The sequence below is a fragment of the Rhyacophila brunnea genome, unplaced genomic scaffold (genome assembly GCF_057557595.1).
Source record: "Rhyacophila brunnea isolate RB1 unplaced genomic scaffold, BYU_Rbru_1.0 scaffold_20, whole genome shotgun sequence".
NCBI classification, from domain to species: Eukaryota; Metazoa; Arthropoda; class Insecta; order Trichoptera; family Rhyacophilidae; genus Rhyacophila; species Rhyacophila brunnea.
The window spans coordinates 23,265,224-23,292,875 of NW_028232860.1; the positions used below are offsets into that span (position 1 = coordinate 23,265,224).

The following is a 27,652-nucleotide window of genomic DNA, read 5'->3' on the forward strand; positions in this document are numbered from 1 at the left end:
GAACAATCAATAATAACACAATAAAAAGGGTAACAACAATAAAAAATAAAATCATTGAAAATATAAGATTAGTTATAAATACAAATGCTACGACTAACTACAACCAACATGAGTAAAAATAAATTAAGTATCTTGGATATTGGGATCATTTTTTTTAGGATGTTTGTTATTTTGGGAATTTCGCGGAACATCTTCCACTGTAGTTTGAATTAATTATTTGTTTCCAATTGTGCATCGGGCAAAGAATGAAAATTTAATATGCGAAAAAAATTCAGTCTCAGTTGAAATTATTTAATCTTTTTTTTATAATACAACAGTGGGAGGAATGGCCAATTGCAAAAACGAAGATTTGATTCGGTTTACAAAAACACAAATTTTAATTTCATATTTATATTTATTTATTTCATCGAGTGAAAAGTTGGAACACAGAAGATAAATTCTTCGGCTTGCGAATGATAATGTAAATTTGTATTATTTATTTATTGGCTTACAATATTTTTTTTTAATTTTCCATCATTGGTTTGATATTCTTAAAAATCTGTTACAAATATTTCATCTATCGCAAACCAAAGATATATATGGAGGTAATTTGGACATAGGAAAGTATCAACACATCAGGAATTTGAGGAGGTATAGAATTTGGGATACATGTTTTATTTATTGTTTTCGAATATGGAAGGTTAGGTTAAATGGGGTGTCAGGCGAGTATAATATCTAGGACAGGGAAGTTTGAGAGGAGCTAAGAAGGGTGAAGGGGTACACTTTTCACATCGATGATAATAAACTTACAAATAGTAACAATAAAAATAAAAATATATATTAAAAATAGAAAGTGCGAGTAGCACCCCCATTCAGACTTCGTTTTTGCAAGTTGGCCTTGATTTGGGAACAGGGGCGCACGACGTGTGAGCGGTAATTATTTTGATTAAGGGGAGCCGGCTTTATTAGGAGCACGGGTGCACCACGTGGTTATAATTGGTCGTCAGGAGTTGGGAAGTGCTGAAGGGGGTACTCACTACGTCGGGGGTGCTAGCTCCGTCGGTGTGGGACGTCGAATCCGCGTTGCTGCGGGCGCCGCCCTCCCCATTGGTCGATCCGTCGCCAGGCCGCGCACTGTCTCGCTCGTCGATCACCAGGTCTATGGGCATCTTGCCCTTTAGACAGCTGATGTATCGGTGGCAGAAGTTGTCACAGAGCTCGTGCACCTGAGGACAGGTACGCATCATTAGAATTCGCATCACTGAGACAACGCAGTCGCTGGATTTATTCAAGCGAGCGACTGATTTAACAGGCGTACATAAAACAAAGAAGAAAGCACTGTGGCTCATTTCTTTTAGTTTTTCATACAACCCTGCCAGGATAACCTGACTATTGTCAATCAACAAATATTTCATTATTAAAATAAAATATTCACCAATATAACAATATTATCGCTAATACTACCTTACAACTAGGCACTTACCTTTTTTCCAAAATCAACTGAAAATACTTTTGTCGCAACACCTGCCTTTTTTAAATCAATGCCCTTTGTGATTAAATATTAGTTTTTTTGTTTTTAAATAAGTTTCAATAGTTTACAGTTATAATACATTAATATAAAAACTGTACAGTTATTAATGTCAGGACTTCATTCTGTATAAATACAATTTCTTTGAAAATTAAATAATATTTTATTCGTACAATGAAGCTTATATCGGTTGCAAATATTTTATTTAAACAATGAATTTAACATAGCTATTTTATTGGAAGAGGGCAGATAAGGCAGGTTGAATATTTCTAACATTTTGATGAAGAATGGCGCATCAGCTGGAGAGTCCAAACGTTAGCAGAGTGAAGTCATCTCTCAGGATCTAAATAATTGACTTACCTTTGTGTGTCCTTTTACCTTTTGTATTTTCAATTGATTTCGGAGAAAAAAGTATTTAAATTCAGAAACGAATTTAATATATTTCACATACATTAAAATTAAAAATATAACAATATAGACAATTTATTACTGAAAACCCAAAATAAGTTCAACCAGTCCGGAAAAAAAAATCAACATTAATTAGGTAAAAAAAATATTAACTATTAATACCTAAACGAAAGTTATTGAGTACCTACTTATATTAATTGTTTTATATAATCATAATTATTGAAAAACGATAGTATAACAACGTTTTAACATACATTTCAGCAAATCAGCAACTAGGTATTTATTAAATAATGTTGTATTTCAATTTAAGTATTAGTAGTCTTTCCACAATTCAAGAGTTATATTGGCTAGGAAAGAATTTATTTTAGAAATTCTACTACATACGTACGTATTTTGAGTTTAGATCTCTTATCATCAAAATATTTTCTGACAGTAAAGTATCATCATTATATTATTTAAACTCAGGCTCATTAGTGTTTTCCGTAAACGCTAAGGACGAAAAAAAGTCAATGTATCCAGCGATGTAACTTTCTATTATTGTTTTAAAATGACACGCCATGTCATAAACATTAAAATACTAAAAGGTTACAAATGGTTTTTCGGTGTTTACTTTTGCCCACTTCCGAGTAATATAAACCAAAAGCAGATATCTAATCGGATTAGTGGTTTAGGCTTTAACTAGAATTGTCCATAATAATAATAAAACTAACTGCTGGTTGCAAAAGAAAATGAAACATAAAAATTCATAATAATTAACCGTTACGAGACGATTCGTGAAGATATTTATTTTCTTATATTACATTCCATAATATGGAGAAAAAATATAAATTAAAACACAAAACAATAATAATATTATAGTACCTATCTACTAATTATTATCCACATAATTTTAAAACACCAGGACCATTCTCGCAGAGACATTGTCAAATTAAATGGTTAATTTAATTCATATCTACAATATCATTCGACCAATGGATTTTAAATTAGTTACCATGGATTATTAATGTAACTTTAAAATTACAAATAAAATACTTGTGCAAGTAAATCCTTGATGTAGACATGGTTTGAGATCCAACGAATGGATTTCAAAAGGCCCTAGATTGTTATCCTTTGTGCGGGAACGAAAACTCGAATTTTTCGGCCACACCATAGGAAAATGACAAATAATTATTATGTACTTTTTCATTTAATTACAGAAGGGAAGTCAAACATCATACGGACACAAGAGAGGCGATGGTAGTCAATGAAATGAAAAATATTTGATGTATTGTCTCTTTATACAGGTATTAAATGTTGTGTTTTTTTATGAAACTAAGAAAAAACATTGGTACCGATATGTACATACCTACAAAACTTGAAAACATTTACTTAATCATAAATGCTGCTGTCGTAGATACAAAATCTCAATATTAAAGTGTACACGTTAGCAAAATAAGTCAAAATGGATAAACACGAATTAAAAATTATGTTGATATGTAATGAATTATTTTTTAACAATATTACAAAAATATTTGTGAGTGGGAATATTTAAGCAAAATATGAATATGCATATACCTAACATGTATGAGCACTGTGGTTACGAAAGCCCTTTACTTCTTCAGAGCCAGTGTCCATTATTGTACAAAAGCGTAATAATGCGTGTAAAAGGAGTAGCATTTTTTTTCCAACAGTTAGTAAAAAATAATTTAACTGTCTCAGAAAAAAATGATAATACAGGAAATAGGTAATATGTGACGAGTTCGTGTGTAAAGATATTTGGTGACAGTAGATAGGTAGGTATCGCATAATACAGGTCATATTATTTTGCGGTCGAAATTTGGTTAGCCGATCAAATTACCTCTAGTATACCTACACCTTGTAAAATGTAAAGCGTGGTAGGTATTAATTTTGAATAAAATATCTGACGGGCGAAATTCGATTTTAGATAATTTGAATTTGGAATATGTAATTATTTTAAACAGTGCTGGGTCGAAATGGTTCGTAGTTAAAACACCTCACAAAAATAAAAAGTAACATATTTTATCACTGGCTCTACAATCCGGTGGCGATCTTGGACGTATCCAGAAGAGGTTTGTTAGCACCTATTGGGTCATTGGGATCCAAAGATATGTTTTAAAAAGTTGAAATGCAATTATGTGAATTTACCACGTCAAAGACAAAAATGTGGCAAAGACTACAATTGAGTCGGCAATCAAGGGTGCCACCCCAAAATTGCCCCTCCCCCCCTTCAACTATAATAAATATCGTTGTAGTGAAAATATGATTGAAGTGTATGTACGAATATATATATCGAATGAAGCACGGAACCACAATTTATAAAAGAATATTTAATGTACAAAATTGCGGCGCAGTCGAGTTCTTTTCCACGTGTTCATTTTATTTTGATGTAATTGAATAATATATATTTTTTAAATATTATTAGAATTTTTTTTCGGACTATTGCCGCCCGGATGTTTTGCACCGCTAACACCCCCGCTTTGCGCGCCCCTCCCGTTCGTCCAGATTCGACTATAGGAGAGTCTTGAACAGTACCTACTTAGGAAGACTACGATTCCCGGTTCTAAGAAGAAAAGACATTTGTGTGAGCTCTTTCGCCAGGGCGCCAAATATTAATCATTCTTTAGTTAGGAATGTTTTGTGGTGGAGTAATTTAGTGGGTGTGCCAATCTCCACAAGCCGCGTCTGTTCGGTGGCAACTTTAGACATGTCAATTGACAGCGAATAAATTTAATATCAAATCTATTGATACGTCGATGCAGTCTGAGTACCTGTTGACATGTAGTCTGCCGCTTATTTACCAATTAAAACGATTCGTTATTGTTATTATCACTGCCCATCAATATTAGTCACACCTGAATATTAATTGACTTTTTGTCAATACGAATTATTATTAATATATATGAATATATTTATGACCTTGTAAAAAACACGTTACCTACAAAATTATCATAAAATTAGCTTTACTGTACGACAACATTATTTAGGCAACAACAGGAAGTCGCTCTTATCGCGTATAGAATATTTCACAGTGTTGTCATTTTTTGAGAAAACATATCCCGCGAAATTAGGTTTTAAGTTTATATCAATTCTATTCTCAGTAAGTTTATAAGTACATTAATTTATAAGTCTAATTATTGTTCAATAAATATCAATAGAATTTTTTTTTCAAATAATTTCACCTCTTAATTATTACTATTATATTAGGTTAATTATTACAGCGTAATTATTGAATTTGGAAGGAAATGTAACATTGAACCCACATTAACTGATAATATTGCTGCAGGTATTTATTAATTAAATAACTAGAACACAAATTATGAGTAAAAAAGTAGAAGTGAAAGATATAACATATTCAATATTATATTGATGACCCAATCACATGTTTTATAATTTACAAATGATGTCTTTATATCGTATTTTTAGTAAAATTGTTGTAGAAACACATACTGTGAAAATAATTTTCTATAAATTAAATTATATCCACCTTACATAAATTTTAAAACAATATGTACCTACTTATCGGTATAAAAATTAGGAAAAAATAGGACAATTCATTAACAAACTAATGATCATTTATACTTAATTATTATACGTCTAAAAATATTAATAAAATAGATTACGATACACATAACTTTATAATATACAAACATAATTTCCAGTATTTGGGGAAATATTTCTAGTATTACAACACTGAATTTTGACATACCTGACATGACAGGAACCCGTAAAATGGGCTTGTTGAAAGTATTGTATAGGCTCACCTTTTAAATACGACTCTTTTTCTTCTTCGCAATAAATCAAAAGTTTACTGATAATAAGTCGAACATCATTTCGTATTGTGTTAGACATCTTTTGAATATAAAAAGCTTCAAATTACGTAAATTGATAGATGCGTCCAATACGAAGTGTCAAAAATGTAATGAAAAATTTGGGGGCGTTCCTAATTTGAAACCGGAAGTTCGATTAGCTGTACGTAGTTCACAGATTTGCCACGTAGCCAAGATGAAGTTGCCGGACAATACTTGTAATGATAATTATTATATATTTGTCAGATGATATCACTTGGATCACATTAATTACTAAGTATAATAATTATGACCGATCTCATTAAATAATTATATTAATCTTAGAACAACCATAGAATACATCACCGATTTTACTATTATTGATCCTCTCTTCCATGATCTTGCATTAACCAAATTAAAATATCACCTTTTATGACAGTTTGGCCGTGTTGTACTTTTCTGTACGGATAATAAAATTCGTTCAACGACTGTCTCTTAAACAAGCATAATATGCCCGGCTCAAAACCATTTGATTAGTTAGATGAACTTTATTTTATGTCTTTTGTACGTTCCCTTTTCCCTTGGTGTCTTGTCATTTTTAACTAGAGCGATTTGCAAGTAATTTAATAAAGAAATATAAATTCTAGAAGCATTCAGTGTAACTAAAAGACAAATAAGTTACAACAAAAATATTATATATTAATTGAATTTGTGTTCATAACGTGTTCACATGTTCACAACTCCATTATAATGGTTTTGAAAACAAAGTATTTTTGTTAAGCCTACGATATTGGGGTGTTATTTAGATATGTTACCATTTTGTAATAGGTATAAACCTATCTTCAGAACGATCATAAGATAGCCCGAAATAACTGATAACACAAATATAAATAACTATAACTAGATATAAAACATGTTTATAAACTAAATCAAAAAACAACACAGGCCGGGGCACTGAAATGCGAATTATGATGGTAGTACCTACTAATTATTGATTATCTTCGATTGCAATACGGTAATCTATTCGCAATAAATGAAGATATTTTCGATTACATATTATTGTTTCGTTCAATATTTCAATCTACAATAATCATCATTTTCTGTAAATAATTGACCATGTTACATTCGAAGTCATAGCACTACCATATACAGTTTCGTGGCACGGCCTGACTGTAGTGAGTTTTGGGTAAATCATTAAGTGTGGCGCTCGTAGTCCAGTACGTATGGCACTGGCCTTTCATCCGGGGACCCCAAGCTCATCTCGTTGAGGTAACAATATAATAATATGTCTGTGATTTCCTCAAAGTTTTGTGTTTCTTTCTCTTATATTACTAAATACACTACTTACTATCATTGTTGAAAAGAGATAAAAACGTGTTTTGGCCTGTATGATTTCCTGGCATTTGTGGAATAGCCATATGGTTTCGGCCAGTATATCTTCGTAAGTATAAGTATATTAGAACAGATTACTGGATTGTCGGACACTAGTTTGCATAGTATTTTAATCACTTTAATATTGTAAAAGTACAAACGTTGTAAGATGATTAACCTCAGTTTTAAACAAATATATACGTCGTTAAACTTTCAAAGCCGAGTCTCGTGCTTTTGACAAATCGTTTCGTCAACATCTCAATGATTTATTTAATTGCAACGGTATGCAAATTTCAAAACGTTAATTGATGTTAGCCATAAAAAATATAGCCATATTTTTCGCTCCTTTGTGAACAGACAAACGTACAGGAGAGCATAATGGGTAGATGGTGTAGATACCTGTGTTCGCAATCACAACACAAAGCGATGCTGCACAGTACCAACTTGCTGTGTACAATTTATCATAATATAGATTGCCATTTAGAGTCATGATATTAAATAAACGACGCGCTCACGACCGCGACTTCAAAATGCCCGCCGCCGTACATAAAATACACAATTTGCATTTTCCATGAATGGGCAACACCGCTTGACGGCACTTAACCTATCGGCGGTGGTTCCAATTTTGAATTCATTAGTTTGCGGAATACGGCGTGCTCGTATTATGTAAACTTGTAAACTGAACGTGCATAGTTTTATGCTAGCCTGATACATTAGGACCCTTTTACATGATATGTCATCATCAGCTGAGGTTGATCCACCGCTGGATAAAGACTTCCAGCCACACCAAACACTCGCCTTAGTCTTTCACCCTTTGTTAAGCAGTGAGACTTCTACTAAATAGGCCGACACGTCAGGGCACACGCTTTATATGCAGTGTATAAAGCTTCAATTACATTGAGCTTCTTTACGAGCTGTTTATTGGCGAATTTAAAAGCGGGCGATTCAGCTACTGCGATTTGATGATTACACACAAAACTTTCCATTCGCTGGGAAACCACAAGCCAGCGACTATTTTGACAGAACGTAGTTCGTTTTTTTACCGGGAGGTTGGTACTGCGCTCTACTGCGCAGACGCAGTAGGCCCACACTCCGGCGTGTAGGGTGTTAAGTTTACCGGCTTTCAACTTTTCTCGGTAGAGTGTTTACAACCTGCTTATTAGCTTATTCGATGATTACACTGGGCGACTTTACAATCAGATTGTAAATTCGCCAATAAACAGCTCGTAAAGAAGCTCAATGTAATTGAGGCTTAACTAGTCTAAAAAGACGAGCGAAATGAAATGAAATGACAGTAGATTTTAGTTCACTAATTGGCAGTCGTGACGTGTCGGCTACGATATAGGATCGCTCTATAAAAATCTCTTTAATATTAATAATTATCGTATAGCGGCCTTTCTATATATGCTCAACATGCACCCTTTTCTTCGTGTTTATTAAATTTAAAAGTAAGCATAATACTTTCTATTATTTTATCATTGCGTCGTGAATACATCCCCACGCCAAATCATACACTTTTTGTCTTTCATTGCACATAGGCTTAAATGAGAGCATAGAACACATTACTTGGTTGAGAGGAAGAAGCTAGCTAGCTAGGCTCCAGATAACGTTATATGAATAATTTGATGACTCACTATTGTGAGCTGAACTGAACGACAACTCTTGTAATATAATCAATCACGAAAATCACAGAACTAATCAATCAAACAATTAAATAATGTGTATGTACACAACAGAGAGTACTAAAATGATTATAAAAATGTTAAAAGCGCCATGCATTACAAAAGAATACTCGTAGTAATTAATTTGAAAAAGTGTTAAATTTCTCATTTAAAGTTAATATTTCCACTTTATCTTATTATACAGATTCCGTATGTCTTCATCTCAATGTCAGGTGACAACTATAATGTTATATATTCACACGAGCGGAAAGATATCGTAAAAATAAAAATTAGCTTTCAATGTCATTTATAGAAATGCGATTAACAAAAATAATGAAGGATGTGAACCATTCCAATAAATTACCGACTAAAAAATGCAGACGTTACAAAATTTACATATAAACATCGTTAATTCGATATAATCTTTACAAAATTATCATCCGATAGATATTTTATAAGCATCATACTAAAAACTCGACCGGATTGATTATGAAAATATCTTTTTTTACTATATATTATAATGGTTGCTTTGTCACTCACACCTATATAATAAATGCGTCATTATTATGGTTATGTATAAAATTTAATCAATATGTATAGATGTGCCGTTAAAGTGAGGATTTTATAAAAGGTGCATTATCATAAAATTCCCATAAAAAGATCCCCGTATAAAATTTTGTCCAATAGAATGGAACGCGAACACAAGTATTATGTTAATATTGTCAGCCCAGCGAACGGCTTTGGGGTATGTATGCCTACGTATCAGACATTGCAAACCATCGACATACGATCAGAATTGAATTCGTGACGCCTTACATAATATCAATACAATAAACGACACAAAGAGTAGACAGAGCGTTGGAGCGGAGCTCGGAGCAGGAGCAATTTGGTTTTACCCGGAGCAGGATCGGAGCCGGAGCACCGAAAATTTGTAGTGCTCCTCTGCTCCGGGTGCTCTTTTTATTATTATTAATTTTTCGTCCTAAAATTCAATGAAAATATTATATTTGACAAGAAAATCAATACAAGCGGCATGTTGAGTCGTATCCAAGCGAGTGTCAAGAGGTTATTTTCAGTAGGTACTAAAATTAATTCTAAGTGAGAAGAGGCAGCTAATGAAAGACGATTTGCTGTCGAATTTTGTTTAAAAGAATTAATAATGAAAATAACGAACCTTGTTTTAAAACTACTTATTTTTTTAATTTTTTAAATTTATTTTGTATACCAACATTATTAGCCGCTTGGTCATCGTGGTCATGTTATGTTAGGTTAGATACTGTTTTACTAATTATTCAACACTTTTTTTTTACATGCTTACTGCTACCATATTCTTATCGTATTTATCGTGGTAAAACTGAATAACGAGGTAGGTACATTTTACAATATTTGTTCCTAAGCAAAGTACTTATATGACTTAAAATGAAAGCCTTATTAACAGAGTTTTTGGAATGAATTAGTAGTTTGATCAACCCATTGGGTACTTATCTTACTCTAGAGTTAAATACCGACTTATTGGTGTTTTTTGTGATATGTGGGATGCGAATTCACCCCACGGCTACGAAAGCGGGAATTCAAGTAGGTACTACTGCACGAAGATGGTCTGATAAATTTATATCGACAAATTAAACCTAATTCGGAAAACTATATAGAAATTAATTAGATAATATTTAGCTACCTTATTTAACCCTTTTAAAATTTTAAGTGGTTATTAATTAAAATTGAAAATAAGATATTGTCAATGATTGAATTAGGGATATATTATATTTTTTATGAAACTCTTTTTTAATTGTAATTACAATAAAATGCCTATGACATTTCTTGTATTACATAAAAAAATAAATAGTCAGACAGATGATTTGGTCACGTCAGTATATTAATGAATCATTTCGAAATGTTTGTAGGTTTCTTTTTATTATAAATTAGGTAAATAACAAAATAATAAGTTGTTTAAAAGGTTAATTGTCACTGCAATGGCCGCATGGAAACGAGACTACTACGCGATGCCGAAACAGAAAATTAGACTACAATTTTGAATAAAGTTCACATAGCCATTTGCATACTTTTAACATGATTTATGACGAAATTTGACGATATTATGCATCTCTTTATCATCAAATAATTTTATTAGTTTATTTGGAATCTGCCATTATTTAAATATACATCTAAAAGATAGATATAATTATGTTGACATAGGCATAGTTTAGCATTTAGCTATTGCGCTCAACGCGTACGATCAACGCAAGCGTGTAACGCACACGTGAAACGACATTATGATTTAAGGTGACGCATCAGTGAAACGCCAAATAATTTCCAACTGTAGGCGCGACGAAATTTTGGACTCGCTGCCATTCACTGAGAGAATCTCGAGCCGTAAGCACGTCACTTTGCTGCGTGATGGCGACGGGTCAATTAATTCTAAAATCGTGTAAAGATGACTAAAAACGTTACCCATTTACTTTTAAAAGTAAACATGTCAATGAATATATTATTATTGTTACTTATAGAACAATAAACAGAACATAAAATGAACGTATGTTGGATTTATATGAAAAATAGTATTTCGTTTGACAGGTGTCATTTGCACCCGCGACCCGCAGTCCGCGCATCGCCTAGCAACGATCTTTTTAGACCGTGCCTCAACTAATGCATGGCCTTAACAAACGAATTTAGTAGGTACTAACTTTATTTGCGATAAAGATAATACTATATATATATATATGTGTATAAAGGTATATAATATTATTATTATATAATTTAAATATTATTTTCCGTCATATACCCGCAATGAAAACATAAAAAACGTGCGTGGGTAAAAAGTTGTGACTAAAAAAACATTGTTAAAAAAACAAAGCTGTCCAAAACATATCTCCTCTCATTGTTCGTCCGAAGCACACATTTACCCTGCGGATAAAATAACTCTGCCTCATTATGTTACCCTGATCCTTATTGGTCGATGCCCAACATTCCTATGTAGAGAAACGAAAGAGTTATAGGTATACGAAACACGTCATTTGAATTTGAAATTACACTCTTTAGCTCTATGATCGAATTAAAGAGCCGGGCCAAATATCTTAAGTGGTGGGGGAAGTTATTCACGGAATATAAAACCAAAATTGTTTTATGTCCCCCGGGTACGAAATACGGTCATGCGAGCTCACTCTACAATCTACATGTAGGTAAAGTTGACTGACGCAAGTTTTGGATGAAATGCAGGCTTTGTCAATCAATATGAATGAAGATTATGTTCGCCTAATACAATTATAACGAATTCTCATTTTTTTTATTATTCTATTAATAAGTAAAGCTCGATTAAGTATGTAGAACCAATCATCACTAAGGCAGTGATGCATAACCTGCGGCTCAAAGTGACAAGTACTGAGTGTTTCATTGAATAAAATAGATCTATGTTAGTATGTCTATTCTAGTTATAATATCATTTTTACCCACTACGGCACTGCATGAACAATTAGAAAATGGATAAATTTATCGTTCTGTCAAATAGGCTGCACACCACTGGTCTAAGGTAATGCTGTAAAATCTTGATTTTCCATTTAAAAAAATCTAATACTTTTCCGTAGGAATCAGCTTTAGCGATCCGGATTTTGCCCATCACTACTTTCCGACTACATGTATAATAAAAGAGTCGTTGACACTAATTGCTATTGGATACAGTTTAAAAAATATATAAAAACAATTTAAATTAAATTACGAAGTTAGCTACCATCAAGTCAATAATATTAATATTTGACATTTAATCATAAATTCACTTAAAATATAATATACTATGTATCATTTGATTTCAGATTAGGTTAAATAAACAGATACAGTATTATATACAGAAAAACTACGATACTTATAGTTTTTTTAATTAAATTTAGGCCAATTCTGATAAATGCAACACGTCGTGGTGTTATTTTTCACAATGAAAAATTTATCATGCGACTATGCCAGTCAGTGGTCTCCGGACTTGACAATGATGAAAAACAATATTTTTATAAATACATCTTCAGAATTTATAACTATATATTATTATAGGTAGCTGCACATTACTGAAATACTCTTCTGTTTCCCACACTCGCCGTTTACCTGAATGACATTTTTATTTCTCAAAGTGTTTTTTTATTCTAATTCCGCTGACATTCTGTCAAACGGCTTTTAATTGAAATGTTTGCATTCAACATTCAACATGCAGGCGTCCGTGCATCGTATGCAAGTATTCACACACCTGACAGGCCACAGGTAAAAGTCACCGGCTAAATCGCGAGCGAGTGGCAAATTTCAACATCACGTGGTACAACGTGCAATCACATCACTTATGACTCACCTCACTTAAAAAATCCGCCCCCTGATATTGATCTATTGACAGTTTTATTAGCAAAAACATTATTGACAGAGACAATTCATTTAAGTTAACGTTAACCTGAATATAGTCATAAACTGTTTTATGTTCCCAAAGATATTTCAAACCTTGTCCGTATAAATAAATCTTTATGCTAATATAAATAACCGTGAATATATAAAAATATAATATAATATTAAAATTACGCCACTGCCGTGTGCAAGAAGCGAAGCAGATATTGACGAAATAGTACACAAACTATGTCAGAATTTTTGGATAATGAATGAGCTTTTGCTGTTTGAATTTTTAGGATTAGTAGTCTTCGGCCATTCCAAAGATGGGTTTATACCTCAAAACAACAGTCAACATAAAAACGCAATTATCTTAGAATTAACCGTCACAATGAAGTAAACGCTGACTCAATTTAATTGAAAATTAATTATAAATATGAATTTACAAAAAAAACTACATTTAAACTAATCGATAACTCTATACTATAACTCTCGACTCCATTCTAAATGGTTACAAAAATTCATATTATGTCTTACCGCCATTTATATTTTCTCTCATTAAAGCGGGCGCAACCGGTGCTGATCATTATTAAATTCTGTAAAATATATACTACATATTTTAATTGATACGACATCTTTCCACGAAGAATAATAATTGACAGTTATTATTAAAGTAAAGACTCCATATTCATGCATCACAAAAAATTGTCAGACAACGGTCCGTTTATAAATTTATCTATAGTCTTACATTCTACATATTATTATGGTGTTTTACTAGTAATAAAATATTCAAATTCACTTTTATATATTTAGGTTTTTCCGACGTATTTGTGGCAACTGAATTATTGATAACTTTATATGTAATAATATTATTATTCGATAGATACATTCATTTCCAGTATATGTGACAAATAATAATATGTTGGTCTGTTCACACGCTGACAGACTGGCCGCGATGGTCGGACGAAAGGAGGAGATACGGAAACCGGTTATGGCTGAGGCAGTACCACGCCGCGAACCAGCATTCAATTCAGCCAGATTAATAATATAACGAGAGAAGAGAGAAAAAAAAACAAAGCGTTATCATTTCATCAATGACGCCATTACGATTCAGATGAATAAATTCGAGATGGCTAATTCTGAATGACTGTTTGCGAAGCGCGTCTGGATGCCAAATCGACGGCTATTTTGATTAGCGAATAGACACGACTAAAATGAGTATAGTAATGCCGAAGCAGCCAGTCCAAAATTGTATATTTTTAATCCAATAATTGTACATTCTAATCGGATGCATTTGGAATCAAGTAAGACCTGCTTTGACGCACGTCAACTGCAGTTTCGTGTGTCTTTCTGCATTAAATCACGAAGGCTCCCCCGGCCTTCATACAAAAATATTCTACAAATCAATACAGAAATTTTGGGTCAACGTAGAATAAGCTACCTCTAATAATTGTAGAAAATAATCACACTCCACCAAGTGAGAATTACTGAATTCCACACTGAAACATAATGAGTTCCTATATATAGGTATTTGTGTTCTCTGTGGACTGGCTGCTATCTGCATGACGATCGCACAAGTAGATAAGTATTGCAAGTTTGAAAACCATCACTGGTGGTTTTACGAGAAGCAGCCCAGACGTTCGCTTCGTCAGAAATTATGATAGGTAATATTTAAAATAAATCCTATCCTAAACATCAACTCAATTCAAGTCAAGTCAATGAAACAAGTCAAATGCATCGACTGCTCCATGGCATTGAAAAAACTAAAATAATCGCTAGGACATTACAAAATTATAATTTTTTAACTCGTCGAGAATGTTAAGGAACATAATTTTTCCAAGATTTCCATTTATTCTCTTTCAGAAAGGGACACCTTGTTTTCTGGGAGGAAAGCTAAGCAAAATGAAATCTTTAAGCTTGGGTTGAAAATTTTCAGGAGGAAAAGTCGTTCGCTTATTGAATGGAAATATCAAAAAAGCCCACACCCGACTCGAACCTTTATCGACATTGTTAAGAGACCCGGGACTTATTTATTTTTAATATTAAAATTCTTACCTAACCAAGTCACCTTAGGATTAATGGCTTTTCGGTTGAACATATTATATCGATTTGATGAACTAATTAGACAGAACATCGCAGTGTGTATCTTTGTACTAGGAGGAGGTACATAGAGTGGTACCTAATCGTAATATAAGTACATAGATTCAATCAGGGGCATTAAACTTTCGTATCCGATCCTCCTACGTTAATTTACCGGTAAATCAATGCGCGATGACATCAACGGTTGAAATACCCATCACCTACCTCTGTGTGGGTTGCCACGGGAATCTGATATACATTCGGTATGCCGAGATATGACCATAAGGTCGTCAAAATGTCACCAATTTCCCATGCCAAAATAGAATGCCATGATTCATCTTTGTAGCAATGGTAATTTAGGTGGGTATCGATTGCCATTGTGATCCATTGTAAATATATATAGATAAATAGTTCTCTCTGTATTTCCGTATATCTTCCATCTTCTACAGGTGTGTTATAAAAATGAATTGTGTATAACCTTTTCCGTCCCGTATTTTATTTTATCGTGAGCAGAAACTCTTCTAATCGTGGAATTTAACTGATTGAATATTGAAATCAAGTCCAAAACATAGATCTATTAAAAATGTGGTAACCACTAGTAGCCAAGAGTAGTGTGACAAACTGTCTCATGAAAAAATAACACTGATGTGTATGACTCTCGAAATTAGCTAAAATCTCATGACCAACAATTTTCGTACCATTTATGTATATAAACACTACATCTGTTTATTTAATTTAAGCCTTCTGGGTTTCTATGCGAATTTAGAACTATTTTCACGCACTACAATTAACCACATAAATACGACGGACCTGGATATGTTGAGGATTCATATTTTACGAAGTTGGTATAGATACACCATCATAAATCGTCCGGTGTTCGAATTTAGAACTAAGCTCATCACAGTATAAAAACTATTGAATGATAATTGTCAAATGTTAGCATGTGGCGCTCTACTCATCTGACAACTTATACTAGTGGATATAATATATCTACCTAATCAAATAAATTGGCGTCTAGAATCTAGATCATACAATGATTTAAAAATGACAATTTTGATAATATTTAATACGTATTCGGGCATTAAAATGTTCTTAAGAACAGAATAAATATCAAACGACTTCAATGTCGCTTTCTTATTAGATAATGTATAAACTATAAAGTAAATGAATGTCTTCATTGAAAAGTAAATTTTTACCTGAGCCGATTAAAGAATCAATTCCATGAGATCCCAGATAAAATTCGATTAAAAATGGATTATTTTTGTAAGACGATAAATTTTATGTAAGTATTAAAATTTTGCGAGATATTTTCCCGGTTGATGTTGCCACATATAATATGAGTTTAACGTTAACAAAATAACATAAATATGTAAATCATGCTGCCCCATAAAATACGTGTAATGTAATGATCACTACCTGTACGCCTCAGGTGAGCTAAACCTTTCCGAGTATTATTATACAGGTAACAAAACAAGAGTAGTGTGATACTTAAGGCTTCATTCATTTATGGCCACATTGCTAACAGAGGATAGTTTTTAGAGAACTATTAGTTTTTTTTAAACGGTGATAATGCAATCGAAAATCTTCATTTATTGCGATCAGATTGTACCCATTCGAAGATAATCAATAACTAGCATTACCACCGTAATTCGCAATTCAGTGCCGCGGCGTATTTTGGGTAGGTACTGGACCGCCCCCAAGTTTCAATACATGTACAGTAAAAACAAAACAATGATTCGGTTCGTGGATTGTATGCGTACGAATACGTATACCGTCGTCAGCGCTACGAGTACATCGGCTGCCTGATGATTAGTAGCACTAGTAGGGGTAAACATCCGCACGCACGCCATCGACCAACCGAATCATTGTTTTGTTTTTGCTGTACACCCGTGTGTCGATATAGTAATTAAATAAAAAAAATCCATTTCAATCAGAAAACGCATGCTGCAATGTGCTCAATCACTGGCCAATGCCATAAAAGATAAATGGCCGAAGGAAGAGCCAAGCAATATGCAGGCGGTCGAAAGGAAATGCTCTTAAAATATATTTTCACAAAGCGAAATATAAAATTGGTAAAACAAAAAAAGAACTTAAAATATAATCATAAAAACAATAATAAAATGAATACAGCAAAAGCTCAATTTAGAAATAGCTCCACAATATTATAATATTGTGGAGCTATTTCAAAAATCATTGATATTTTGATTTCTTCAGACTAGTGTATCCGCATTGGCCAAAAATATTTTATACGAGTGTGCTATAAATTTTGATTTTGAAAATACAATGGGATTTTATCGATTCCATATTCAAAAAGTGTGGGAAACTGAAGCCGTAGATAGGCGAGTCAAGGTAATTCGGAGTCATTTTATGGATATTTATTTATTTATTAACGCGAAATGTCGCTGTTTCAAGGACAAAAAGTGAATTAAATTTTTACTGCGAATGCTTTAGAAATGAGGATGATCATTTCCAACGGATATTGTGCAACCGATGTCGTGGTTTTAGTTTAATATTATTCTATAAGAAACGAATAATATTATATCCCACAGTGGCGTGCGGTCCATACCGTAGACGCAGAGCATCCTCAGAAATGATCGATGCACTATTATGTAATACCTAATAGGTATTATGCATTTTTTAAATATATATTTTGGACTACAACACCGCACACAATATTCCGCCAAGATTCAATTACTTACAAAACCATAAGTAGATAATAATTAAGCATATAACTGATAAATGTGTATTTATCAACAGAATCTCTATAAGCTGAAATCAAAGCACGTCACTGATTACCAGTATCATAATGCCAAATCCAACTCCTACAAAAAACCATGCGAAAAGAATAATGTAAAAATGACTGTATGAATGTATGAGAGGGGAGTTAATTACTGTTGGCCTTAAGAAAATTTATAGTGTCAATTCAATGGTGTCAACTGACGATTTGTAGTGGAAAACATTCTATTTATTAAAAACACATAACGAAAAAGAGATTAGTGTAAAAATCAGTCGCCATCGACCAAGAGTTTGGCCACAGTTTTGGTTTAAAATTCAGAACCAGAATGCTACTAATATCCACGTTGCGTCTACGTTTACGTTACAAAATTTAATACATGCGTAAATATTGAAAACAACATAATATTCATCAACGCATGTTCAAGTTTATCCTATATTTCTAAAAAAATTATATAACCACAGGTAACGCATTACCTATTATTTTTGTATTACCTGATTAAAATAAACACAATATTCATAATACATAATATCATATATAATTTAATAGCAATTAATACCGGTATTTTATTTTATTTATTTTTTATTTATTTATTTGTAAAAGACACGTTGAGTACATAACAAATTATTAATTCAGGACGTTCACAACATGACATTTAGAATAAAAATTACAAGTAATCAGTTCGGAAAATCATAAAAAACAAAGTGGAGGAAAAAAAGAAAGCAAAAATAGTTTTATACAAAAGAAATAAAATTAAAAAAATAACAACAATGATTCAAAAAGTACAAATTAAACAATAAAATAGAATTTAAAAAAATAGAATATATAATGGATCGCCAAAAATATCTACATCTCTAGGGAGTGCATTGACCAACCGCACAGCCCTCGCTATCATATCAGTCAATATAACCAGAAACATTTTAGGGTGTACCTACCCTAGAAAAAAATATGTTAGAATATGAGTGAGTTCTCTTATTAAGTCATATATTATGCAGTCAGCGCCTAATTTCATGCCACAATCAAGTAGCCCGTAAGGAAATGCCTTCGCATCTAGATTCGCTCCGAGTTCGTAATACATCTGTGATTTTCATAATATATAGTTCTGTGCGTTTGTGGATTTGCTTCACCGCTGTATCTACACTATAAAACAGTCATTGGTTATCAAACCTGTTGTAATTAATGAAAAAAAATATTCTGAAGAAAGTTTTTTTTTTAATAATATTTTACTATGTAGGTACGAGATAATTGACAGGTTTATGTATCACACTTTATTAAAGAAGTAATATAGGTAAATAAAAACCTTATGACTTATAAGAAGCGTTTGTTTGATTAATAACAGTGTAGAAATAAGAGTGTTTGGGATGTCTTCACCTAGCAGGAGCACACTAGTACCTACCCACCAAAATGTTTTTAACGAAAGGCAATTTTCATCAAATGTCATTGTGTTAATTGGCACCAAATTAACAGGTGACCAAGGGAAAGAGATAGAAATTTCAGACCGTCAACGCGACGTCAATCAACACCACCGGCGGAAGATGCTCTCGCCCGAAGGACGGGTGTCAAGACGCGTCGCAAGAGAGCCGCGCACGTGATCTTGGAAGCTCGCATCGACTTATGTGCTCCGGATATCTGCCCGTCTCGAATGTAAATAGCAAAATACCAACATGACTGTCACAAATTCACAATGCGAGCAGGTGAAACCGAGGACATACCCACCGTAACTTATGCAGCCCCGATCATTTTTACTATGCCAAACTGTATCAAATCAACTACATTGATTAAACTGACATTTATTTAGTAGAACTCCATTACGATGACGAGATACGAATTTATGTAATTTTGTAATAATGATATTTTGACAAATATTTAAATTGAACGCCACAAAGTTTTTAAAACTCCAACCTTTTAGAGGGATTAAAACGTCAGAAAATATGAAGATGCTGAATTATGGGAGAAGTTACAGCTCATTGTATTAATGCATAAGATTATACTCACAAAACATGTTGAATACCGATGTGGGTAACCTTCTGGGTGTGGCTGTAAGAAGGTACGATTTTCGAGTGTGTAACTGAATATGTTATTTTCAATAGTTACGTCTGTGTAGTATAAAATGCATTAAAGTTTGTCTCATAATCAAAACGCGCATTCAATATTGGTAATATTTGAGAACATTGCAGGGACGAGAATTACGTAGGTGTGGATTCTTCTTTGCGAATTGGGTCAGTATCGACTTAATATGAGGTTTTGATAAAATTGTTATGTACCTAATTCAGAATTTATCAGCGACAAAAAAATAATTTTTTTTAGAAGAACACTATACGAAGACTTATTTTTGTACTGGACCGCCCCTAAAATTGAATATAATCTACTGTCTCAGTGATGTCAAGATTTCTTTAATTTTATCTATTTTTAAAAATAATTATGCATCTACCTACTCTCTTACATGGCACTTTACAGTCAAAGCACACTTGAGTGCATAGCGACCTAAGTCTTTGGTAACTATTCCTGGGACATTTCCAGTCTTAAAAATATTGATGCGCCACATCTATACGAAGGGTCCCGTGATACGCCCGATTAAAACCGGGTATGGTAACATTGAGATTGATGACCTTTTCTACAAAGATTAATATTATATTGTATCAAGAATTTTGACTAATTTGGTTCAGCAAGTGAGTTCCTTCCTGTCTTACGATCAAAATAATTTGATAAAATTGACGTAGGTGTGTAGATACACTAACCTGCATCAACTATAATAAACGGAAGGGAGGGGGGTTTATTAAAAAAAAAAAAACTAAATTTACCGGACGATAGTAATTTTGCGAGCAATCATTTTTGTAGACTGCAATAACAACTAAATTTGCATTACAAATTCCATCCCGAGGCACTCGATTATGGTGGTATTATTATTTCGTATTGAGGGCAACAATGGAGGATATTGCGAAAGTTAAAATGGCGGAGATAGTCGTGAAAATTATTAGAAATAATCAACGCATTACCAATATGAATTATTTTAAAATCTACAATGTGCTACAATCAATTATTATTAACATGTATTTGTATATTTTTTCGCATTTAATTTCGTAATGCAGACCTGTTATCTATCCAACTATAACTCTTGCATCAACTTAATACAGACGTCATAAAAAAAATTATTTCTTTGAGATAAATTCATGACACTAAAATACATAGTACCTATATATATCAACATAGAATGCGAACATACAAAACTAGTAGGTTCTAATATAAACACATGCAATAAATAATTTGTGTGGTATCTATTATAATTAACAATATTTTAATTAATCAGATTAAAATAACGTAGTTACTTCACGATAAATAACGAAATAGTTTGGGTGAGATCGTATAACCTTACTGAACACCCTTTTTAATAGGAAACCTATGTACATGACGGATGATCCCCAAACTCAATAAACTCGGAAGAATTATATGGTAGGGATGAACTAAGGACCGAGGAGACAAAAAGGAGCTGGAGAAAACCTTCGTCGAATTCTAATATTAGATCGAACAATGCACAAATATTAGGATACTATCAATTTAAAATATAATAAAAATATCTAGATTGGAGGAATTGAATTGGACATCAAACGGAAGACTATCAGAAAGCAGCTGGATGAAGCAATGGAGGGTAATGGGAGAAGCATATTGTCAAGTAGTGGAGTCTACAGCTTGGAGAAGAAGAAAAAAAAGTTTTTGACCATGTCCGATCCTAATAAGATCATATGGGCGGGCCTCCACAGAGTAGAGGTTTGTATTATTGTTTTTACGAGAAATGGATGTCAGCCACTTGCTCAACCTATTAGGTCCATACTCTAACTTATACACAAATTGAAAAACAATATGTGTACTTGCCAGACCCAGGATTCAAACCTGGGACCCACGACGTAATAGGCCGACGCTTAAGCCGCGCGGCCGGAAGAAGAAATACAAACTGCCTATAAATAAGTACTTATGCTAGTTACAAAATTATCAATTCGTCTGCCTTTTCATTTGCACAATAATATCGCATATATATTTTACGAGTGCAACATGATTTTACAAGGAGTATAATTCTATATGCAATAATTCACAAGTGTCAGCAAAAGTAATTCATGGCATTCTTCAGTGTTCTTGACATAAGAGAGTCATGATAATTTGCTTTAGTTTATAAAACCTCAGATTGAAGATTTACAATCATCGCGCTGACATGATCTTAAAATTTGCTACACGCAAGCTGTCATGTAGTGATATTATTAATTGTTTCAATCACGAATGGGCCGTTGCAAGGCAAAAAAATTACGGTCTTCCACAGTTGTACAATCGCGATCTAAACAATGACAGCAATTTGTTTGAAATCTAACAATTAAGTTTGATAGACTTGATGGCTGGCTAATTTTTCTTAAACTAAAAGGTAAATAGGTATACGTACCTATATAACTACTAATAGTCACACGAATAACAAACAATTGATGCGTTTAAATTTATCTGATATGTAACGTAAACTTGAATATACGTTTGACAGAACGTGTGAATTTCTTATTTGATGACTACATATAGGATTATATAAGTACAAGTCTTTCATTTTTAAAAACAAACATATTATTATGTAGGTAGGTACTATACAAATATGTAATTAATTATGTACGTTAGTAAAAACACGAAGGTACAAAATCACTTTGGAAATTTCTATGTTACTCGTATTATTTCAGTTCTATGTAATTTTATGATTTCTATTTAATACCACTACATAATAACTATGTAGACAAAATATTATATTTTTACTTAAATTAATTATATCATAAATATATTCGTTACAAGAATTGATTCATATTTCAATGTTTGAGTTTTTAATTTCAAAGTTTTATGATGTGTAAAAGTGTAGGTAAAGTACAATTTTTTTTTTAAAGTCCAGAGTTAAGCATTTGGGCATACACAGAGTAGGTACCTATCAGTTATAATCACAAAACTAATTCGTTAAAGTACCTATATCTACTGACAATTAAATTTACACCCTTAGCTAATACTTCTTGTTCTCGGCTATTCGTGGAACCTATCGGTTTCTTCAGATCCTTGATCTGGATCCAAACACATATTGATGAAATAAACTTTTGCTACTGACTAGGTACTCTATGCAAAGTGTAAAAAAACAATAACAAAAATGCACGCAATTATTCATTATTATAATCTTGTAACGTATAATTTTTAGTTTGAAAAAAATGTAATTGATTGCTTTTTAGGGTTCAATTTATTGATCTCTTGTGTGTGACGTAGATACTGTAAAATTATAAACCAGGACAAAATGTCAAGCCGTTCGAGACTTCGAAGCCCATCGTCACACCGGGGCAATTCCATTGAAATCTGGACGTATCGTAAGTCTACCTAAAGAGGAAGGTTAATAATATAAAGGCGCCAAGTTTTCTAGTTTGAAACTTGAGCTTTTTCAGACGAAGTGTTTTTCTGACAAATTCGATTGAAAAATAAATACATAGGATGATCAATGAATTGGTGCATTGATATTGTACAATCTCATCGATGTAACATTCGCACACTCCTAGATTTTATTTTAATATGAAATCGATTTAGAAATATGTACGTAGATTTCTATAAAACTTAATTCACAGAACAAGCCTAGTGTTTTAATCGTCACCTCAAATGAAAACGTAAACAGACTCCGCCATGTTTCTTCTCGAGCATCTGCACTTCGCCACCTAGATTGGCGGAATGTCGGATTCGTCGAATTGGGTGCCGACAGTGTAGCGCGCGTACCGAACTATCAATCGGCAGGACCTGTCGTCCGCTGTCACATCGTAAAGAGTCGACACGGCGACTCGCCGGTCCACACCTCAACTGTCAATCCGTCAGTACGCAATTCGGTTTAGATTTCAGGGGCGAAATCGCGGACCGCTTGACAACTTGTTCCGGCTGTTTAGATTTTTTCGCTCAATCTATATTCATTAAATGATTAGACGTGATGACACGAATACGAGTGCAGTCTGTACTCACACATAGAAAGATGAAAATGCCCAGACGACGATGACGTTATGGCTTTCAATGCATATCAATTAATTGGTTGTTTCGCCCAGAGCGTTGGAGCGGAGTTCGGAGCACTGGAGCAATGGGATTTTATCCGGAGCAGGAGCGGACCGGAGCACCGAAAATTTGTAGTGCTCCACTGCTCCAGATTTTGTTTTATTATTAAATGTTCGTCTAAAATCCAATGAAAATAGTAGGTAGGTATATTTTGACGCATTGTAACACTGGAATTATTTGAAATATGGCAACACTGCCGAGTGATAAATAACCTCACTTTTTTGACAGAAGAGGCAAATAATGAGAGACGATTTGCTGTCGGCTTATTTTTTTAAAATAGAATTAATAATGAAAATGACGATTATTTTAAAACTATATATTTTTTTATTTTTTTAACATTTGTATACTTAAGTACATAATATAATACTTATTAAAAAAAATTACCCGGAGCGTAGCAGACCCAGGAGTGGAGCCGGAGCAAGTATTAAGTCCCAGAGCGGAGTAACTCAAAAAAGGTTCCGTTCCAACGCTCTGGTTTCACCAGCTATTACTGAATATTATTTTGTAATATAAAGTAAGTACCTATACACTTAAAGCAGTAGGTCCCTCTTTTTTGTTTGGCGAAACCCTTGAAATATTTTGTAAAATATTTGAAAACCCCTACTAATCTACCTACAGATGCACTTGCGTCATATATCATGCATTCAAAGGCTGTAGTCATCCGTACATAAATTTATCATGTTTTATATAGAACATCGTGACATCTACCGGAAAATTATCAAAACAGATCGTCATAAATATTCTGCAACTTGTCATCTCCACGGAATCTACTCTCCAAAGTTGTACATACGAGTAATTTAGGTAATTACTGCCACTTTAGAAACACATCTTCGGATACACAAGTTATTTTGACATTTTTTACACATCGACCCAAACTTGTGGACAGACTACCTTTACCATCGACGACATTGTGAGCTACAGTGAACAGTAATCAAAACGTGAATAGTATAAGTTTAAACCGTTTAGGGTCATCTCTTGCACCAACGACTTAAAGAAGAAGACCGCTTATTTTAAATGACAAGAAAAGCGTTCAGTGCGTAGAGTTGCCACTTCATAAGTTTGCACTCCGGCTCTAGGATGACAATGATGTAATATATTATTCTAATCATATTTTTTAACATATTATTTATTACTACATATATTAAAACAAATTAACATCATTTGATCTATTTTTATGCGAGGTAATCAGGCAAAGAGGCGTACCAGTGTATAAGTAGGTATGTATACGTCTCGCTAAATGCGATAATAATATATATGTACCTATTTTGTAGCATTAATTTTGATAAACTCTATGTTTAATATAATACCTATATTATATATTATATTAAGTTGTATTTTAACAAAAACCCCGACACTGGTTGAGAATCACAGCCTCGATCACCGGTTATGAGATTTGATATAATTCTATCAAAAAGGTTACATAGTTAAATGCATTTTTATATATTTAGGGCTCTAATAAGGCAGTACGTAGCTAGTATTGCAATAGGTTTTTGTATCCTTATTGGAATTAAATTCGAGAAAAAGCTTTAGGTACATGACCACTCATGATAGCAATATTGCCAACACCATTGTCACTAAGGAGAAAGCTCACGACTAAAGCTTGGGCAGAGTAATGGCTACAAGATGTCGGAATCCGAGCACCCTGTCTCAAAACTCACGGTGAATTTCAAACGGTCCGTTTTTACGGAATAGCCGAGACTCTTCTTCAGTCGAAACGCGTTAAACAGGTGTTTCTGCTTGTCGCTGGCGAGCTTTTTGCGTGGCCTTTGCCGCTCTTCCAAACATCCAATATACACGCATATTCGACGATCGAGCTATTATTCTTGGACGCAATTATCAGCCTCCCCAGTGAACATCGATGGCCGCTTCGGATCACGTGTGAGACTTAATTTTCTACCTTTTTTATAAGCACAGTTACACTGACATGCTATACATATACCTAGTATAACGTAGAACGTAATACAACCTTAAATAATAAGAATCTAACAAATTGTGATTTGATTGCAATTGATTCTGAGCAGGGTGCCATATTTCCACTTGATCCACTGATTAACATAGAAGATATGTAGCAGTTATGAAGTAAAAACCGAAAAGACTGGAATAATCAGCGGGGGTAATCACCCAACTGGAGATGATAATCATTAAAAAATATATCATAATAATTTGGAATTTGGAAGAGCAATGACATTACAAAAGATCTTTTGACATTGAAATTTGTATAAAATATAATACCTATATGCCTGAAGACTTGAATAGTGAAGGCAAGAGAAAGATCAGAACTATGGTGGTGGAGACGGATGCTGAGCATCGTGAATGGATCATCGAACCGTAGATTCAAGGCAGACTCTTATCAGTTTACTGTCCCTTGCACAAACTCTCCAACCAGCAAGAATGAACTCGCTCTAAAATCAAGTTGAACTGCCCAAATTGACCGGTTTTATACTGACATAAACCCTTTATGTCGCTAAATACCAAGAGGGATGGATACAAGCTGTGGAGAAGCTACCTACATACGTCACGAGGTCCCAACGAAGAAGAAACATTAAGAGCGTACATAAGTGAAACGGCAAATAATTTTCAACAGTATGTGGGACGTAATTTTGGCCGCGTTGCCAGTCGGAGAGCGATAGTCGACCTGTGAGCACGTCAATTTGTTTTGTGATGGCGTCGGCGGAATACATTCTTAAATTGTGTAAAGATGACTAAAAAACGTTCCGCATGTACCTACTTGAAAAAGAAAACATGTCAATGAATATACTATTATTATTACGAATAATAAACATAACATTAAAAGGATGCATGTTGAATTTTTATGATAAATTATATTTCGTTCGGCTCGCGTCATTTGCACAATCCGCGCATCGCCTAGTCACGATCTTTTAAGACCATGCCTCAGCTGAGGTATAGCCACAGAACAGATAATAAATATAATACCGATTGGCTATATTCAATACGCCGCACGTTGAAGCAGGGTTTTTGAATGTGTGAGTGTAATACGAAAATGAAGCACGCATTATGCACGTGCAATAGTGTTAATACACCAACATTAAATGAGCGTAAATGCATAAACCGAAAGCAGTTTTCAATATTAGACGTACAACGTATTCTTGACACGTGTGTAAGTTTAACCCGGATTCTTCCTTACTTGAGACGGTTACCTGCTATTGCCTTGCCCGTTGGGTATTTCAGTTCCTATTATTTCTGAGTTCCCTGGGTATAGCCTTAATGAAACAGCGTTAGTAAAAATAATAATTTCGATACGGTGAGATTGCAAAGAGAGGCCTTCAACCGAAGGTAGTTAGTTGTAGGTATACTGAAAGCTATTGCTAGCAATTAATATTTAGGTATACAAATGTTCACATAATCTATTGTGAGGTATAATTAAAACGTCCCGTAAAGAGCCAAAATAAAAATTCAACTCAATTATTGTCAAATTATACGAATAAAAAAAAGTCTTATCAATAGTAAGTAAAACATAAACGGTACTTAAATTTGCATACAATAGAAGCAAATAGCACTTAATCGCTTCAAAATTACACACGTAGGTGGCAGGCAGAACACGGGACATGACATCGCTGTCAAATTTATTAGACAAATTGATTTATATTATAGTATTTCTACAATCGAATTATTTTTTTGCAATGTGTCCGATAATTTATTATCGTGAGTA

General features: G+C 33.4%; 1 protein-coding gene across 2 annotated transcripts in view; it reads right to left on the bottom strand.

Annotated features, from left to right (window-relative positions):
• The window catches only part of hth (Meis homeobox homothorax), a 930,897-nt gene that overhangs the window by 788,677 nt on the left and 114,568 nt on the right, over nt 1-27,652 (bottom strand). For both annotated transcript variants that reach the window (XM_085948514.1, XM_085948513.1), the window contains exon 6: nt 1,017-1,205. In XM_085948514.1, coding sequence (XP_085804640.1) covers nt 1,017-1,205 — 189 coding nt within the window. The remainder of the gene's footprint in view (nt 1-1,016; nt 1,206-27,652) is intronic.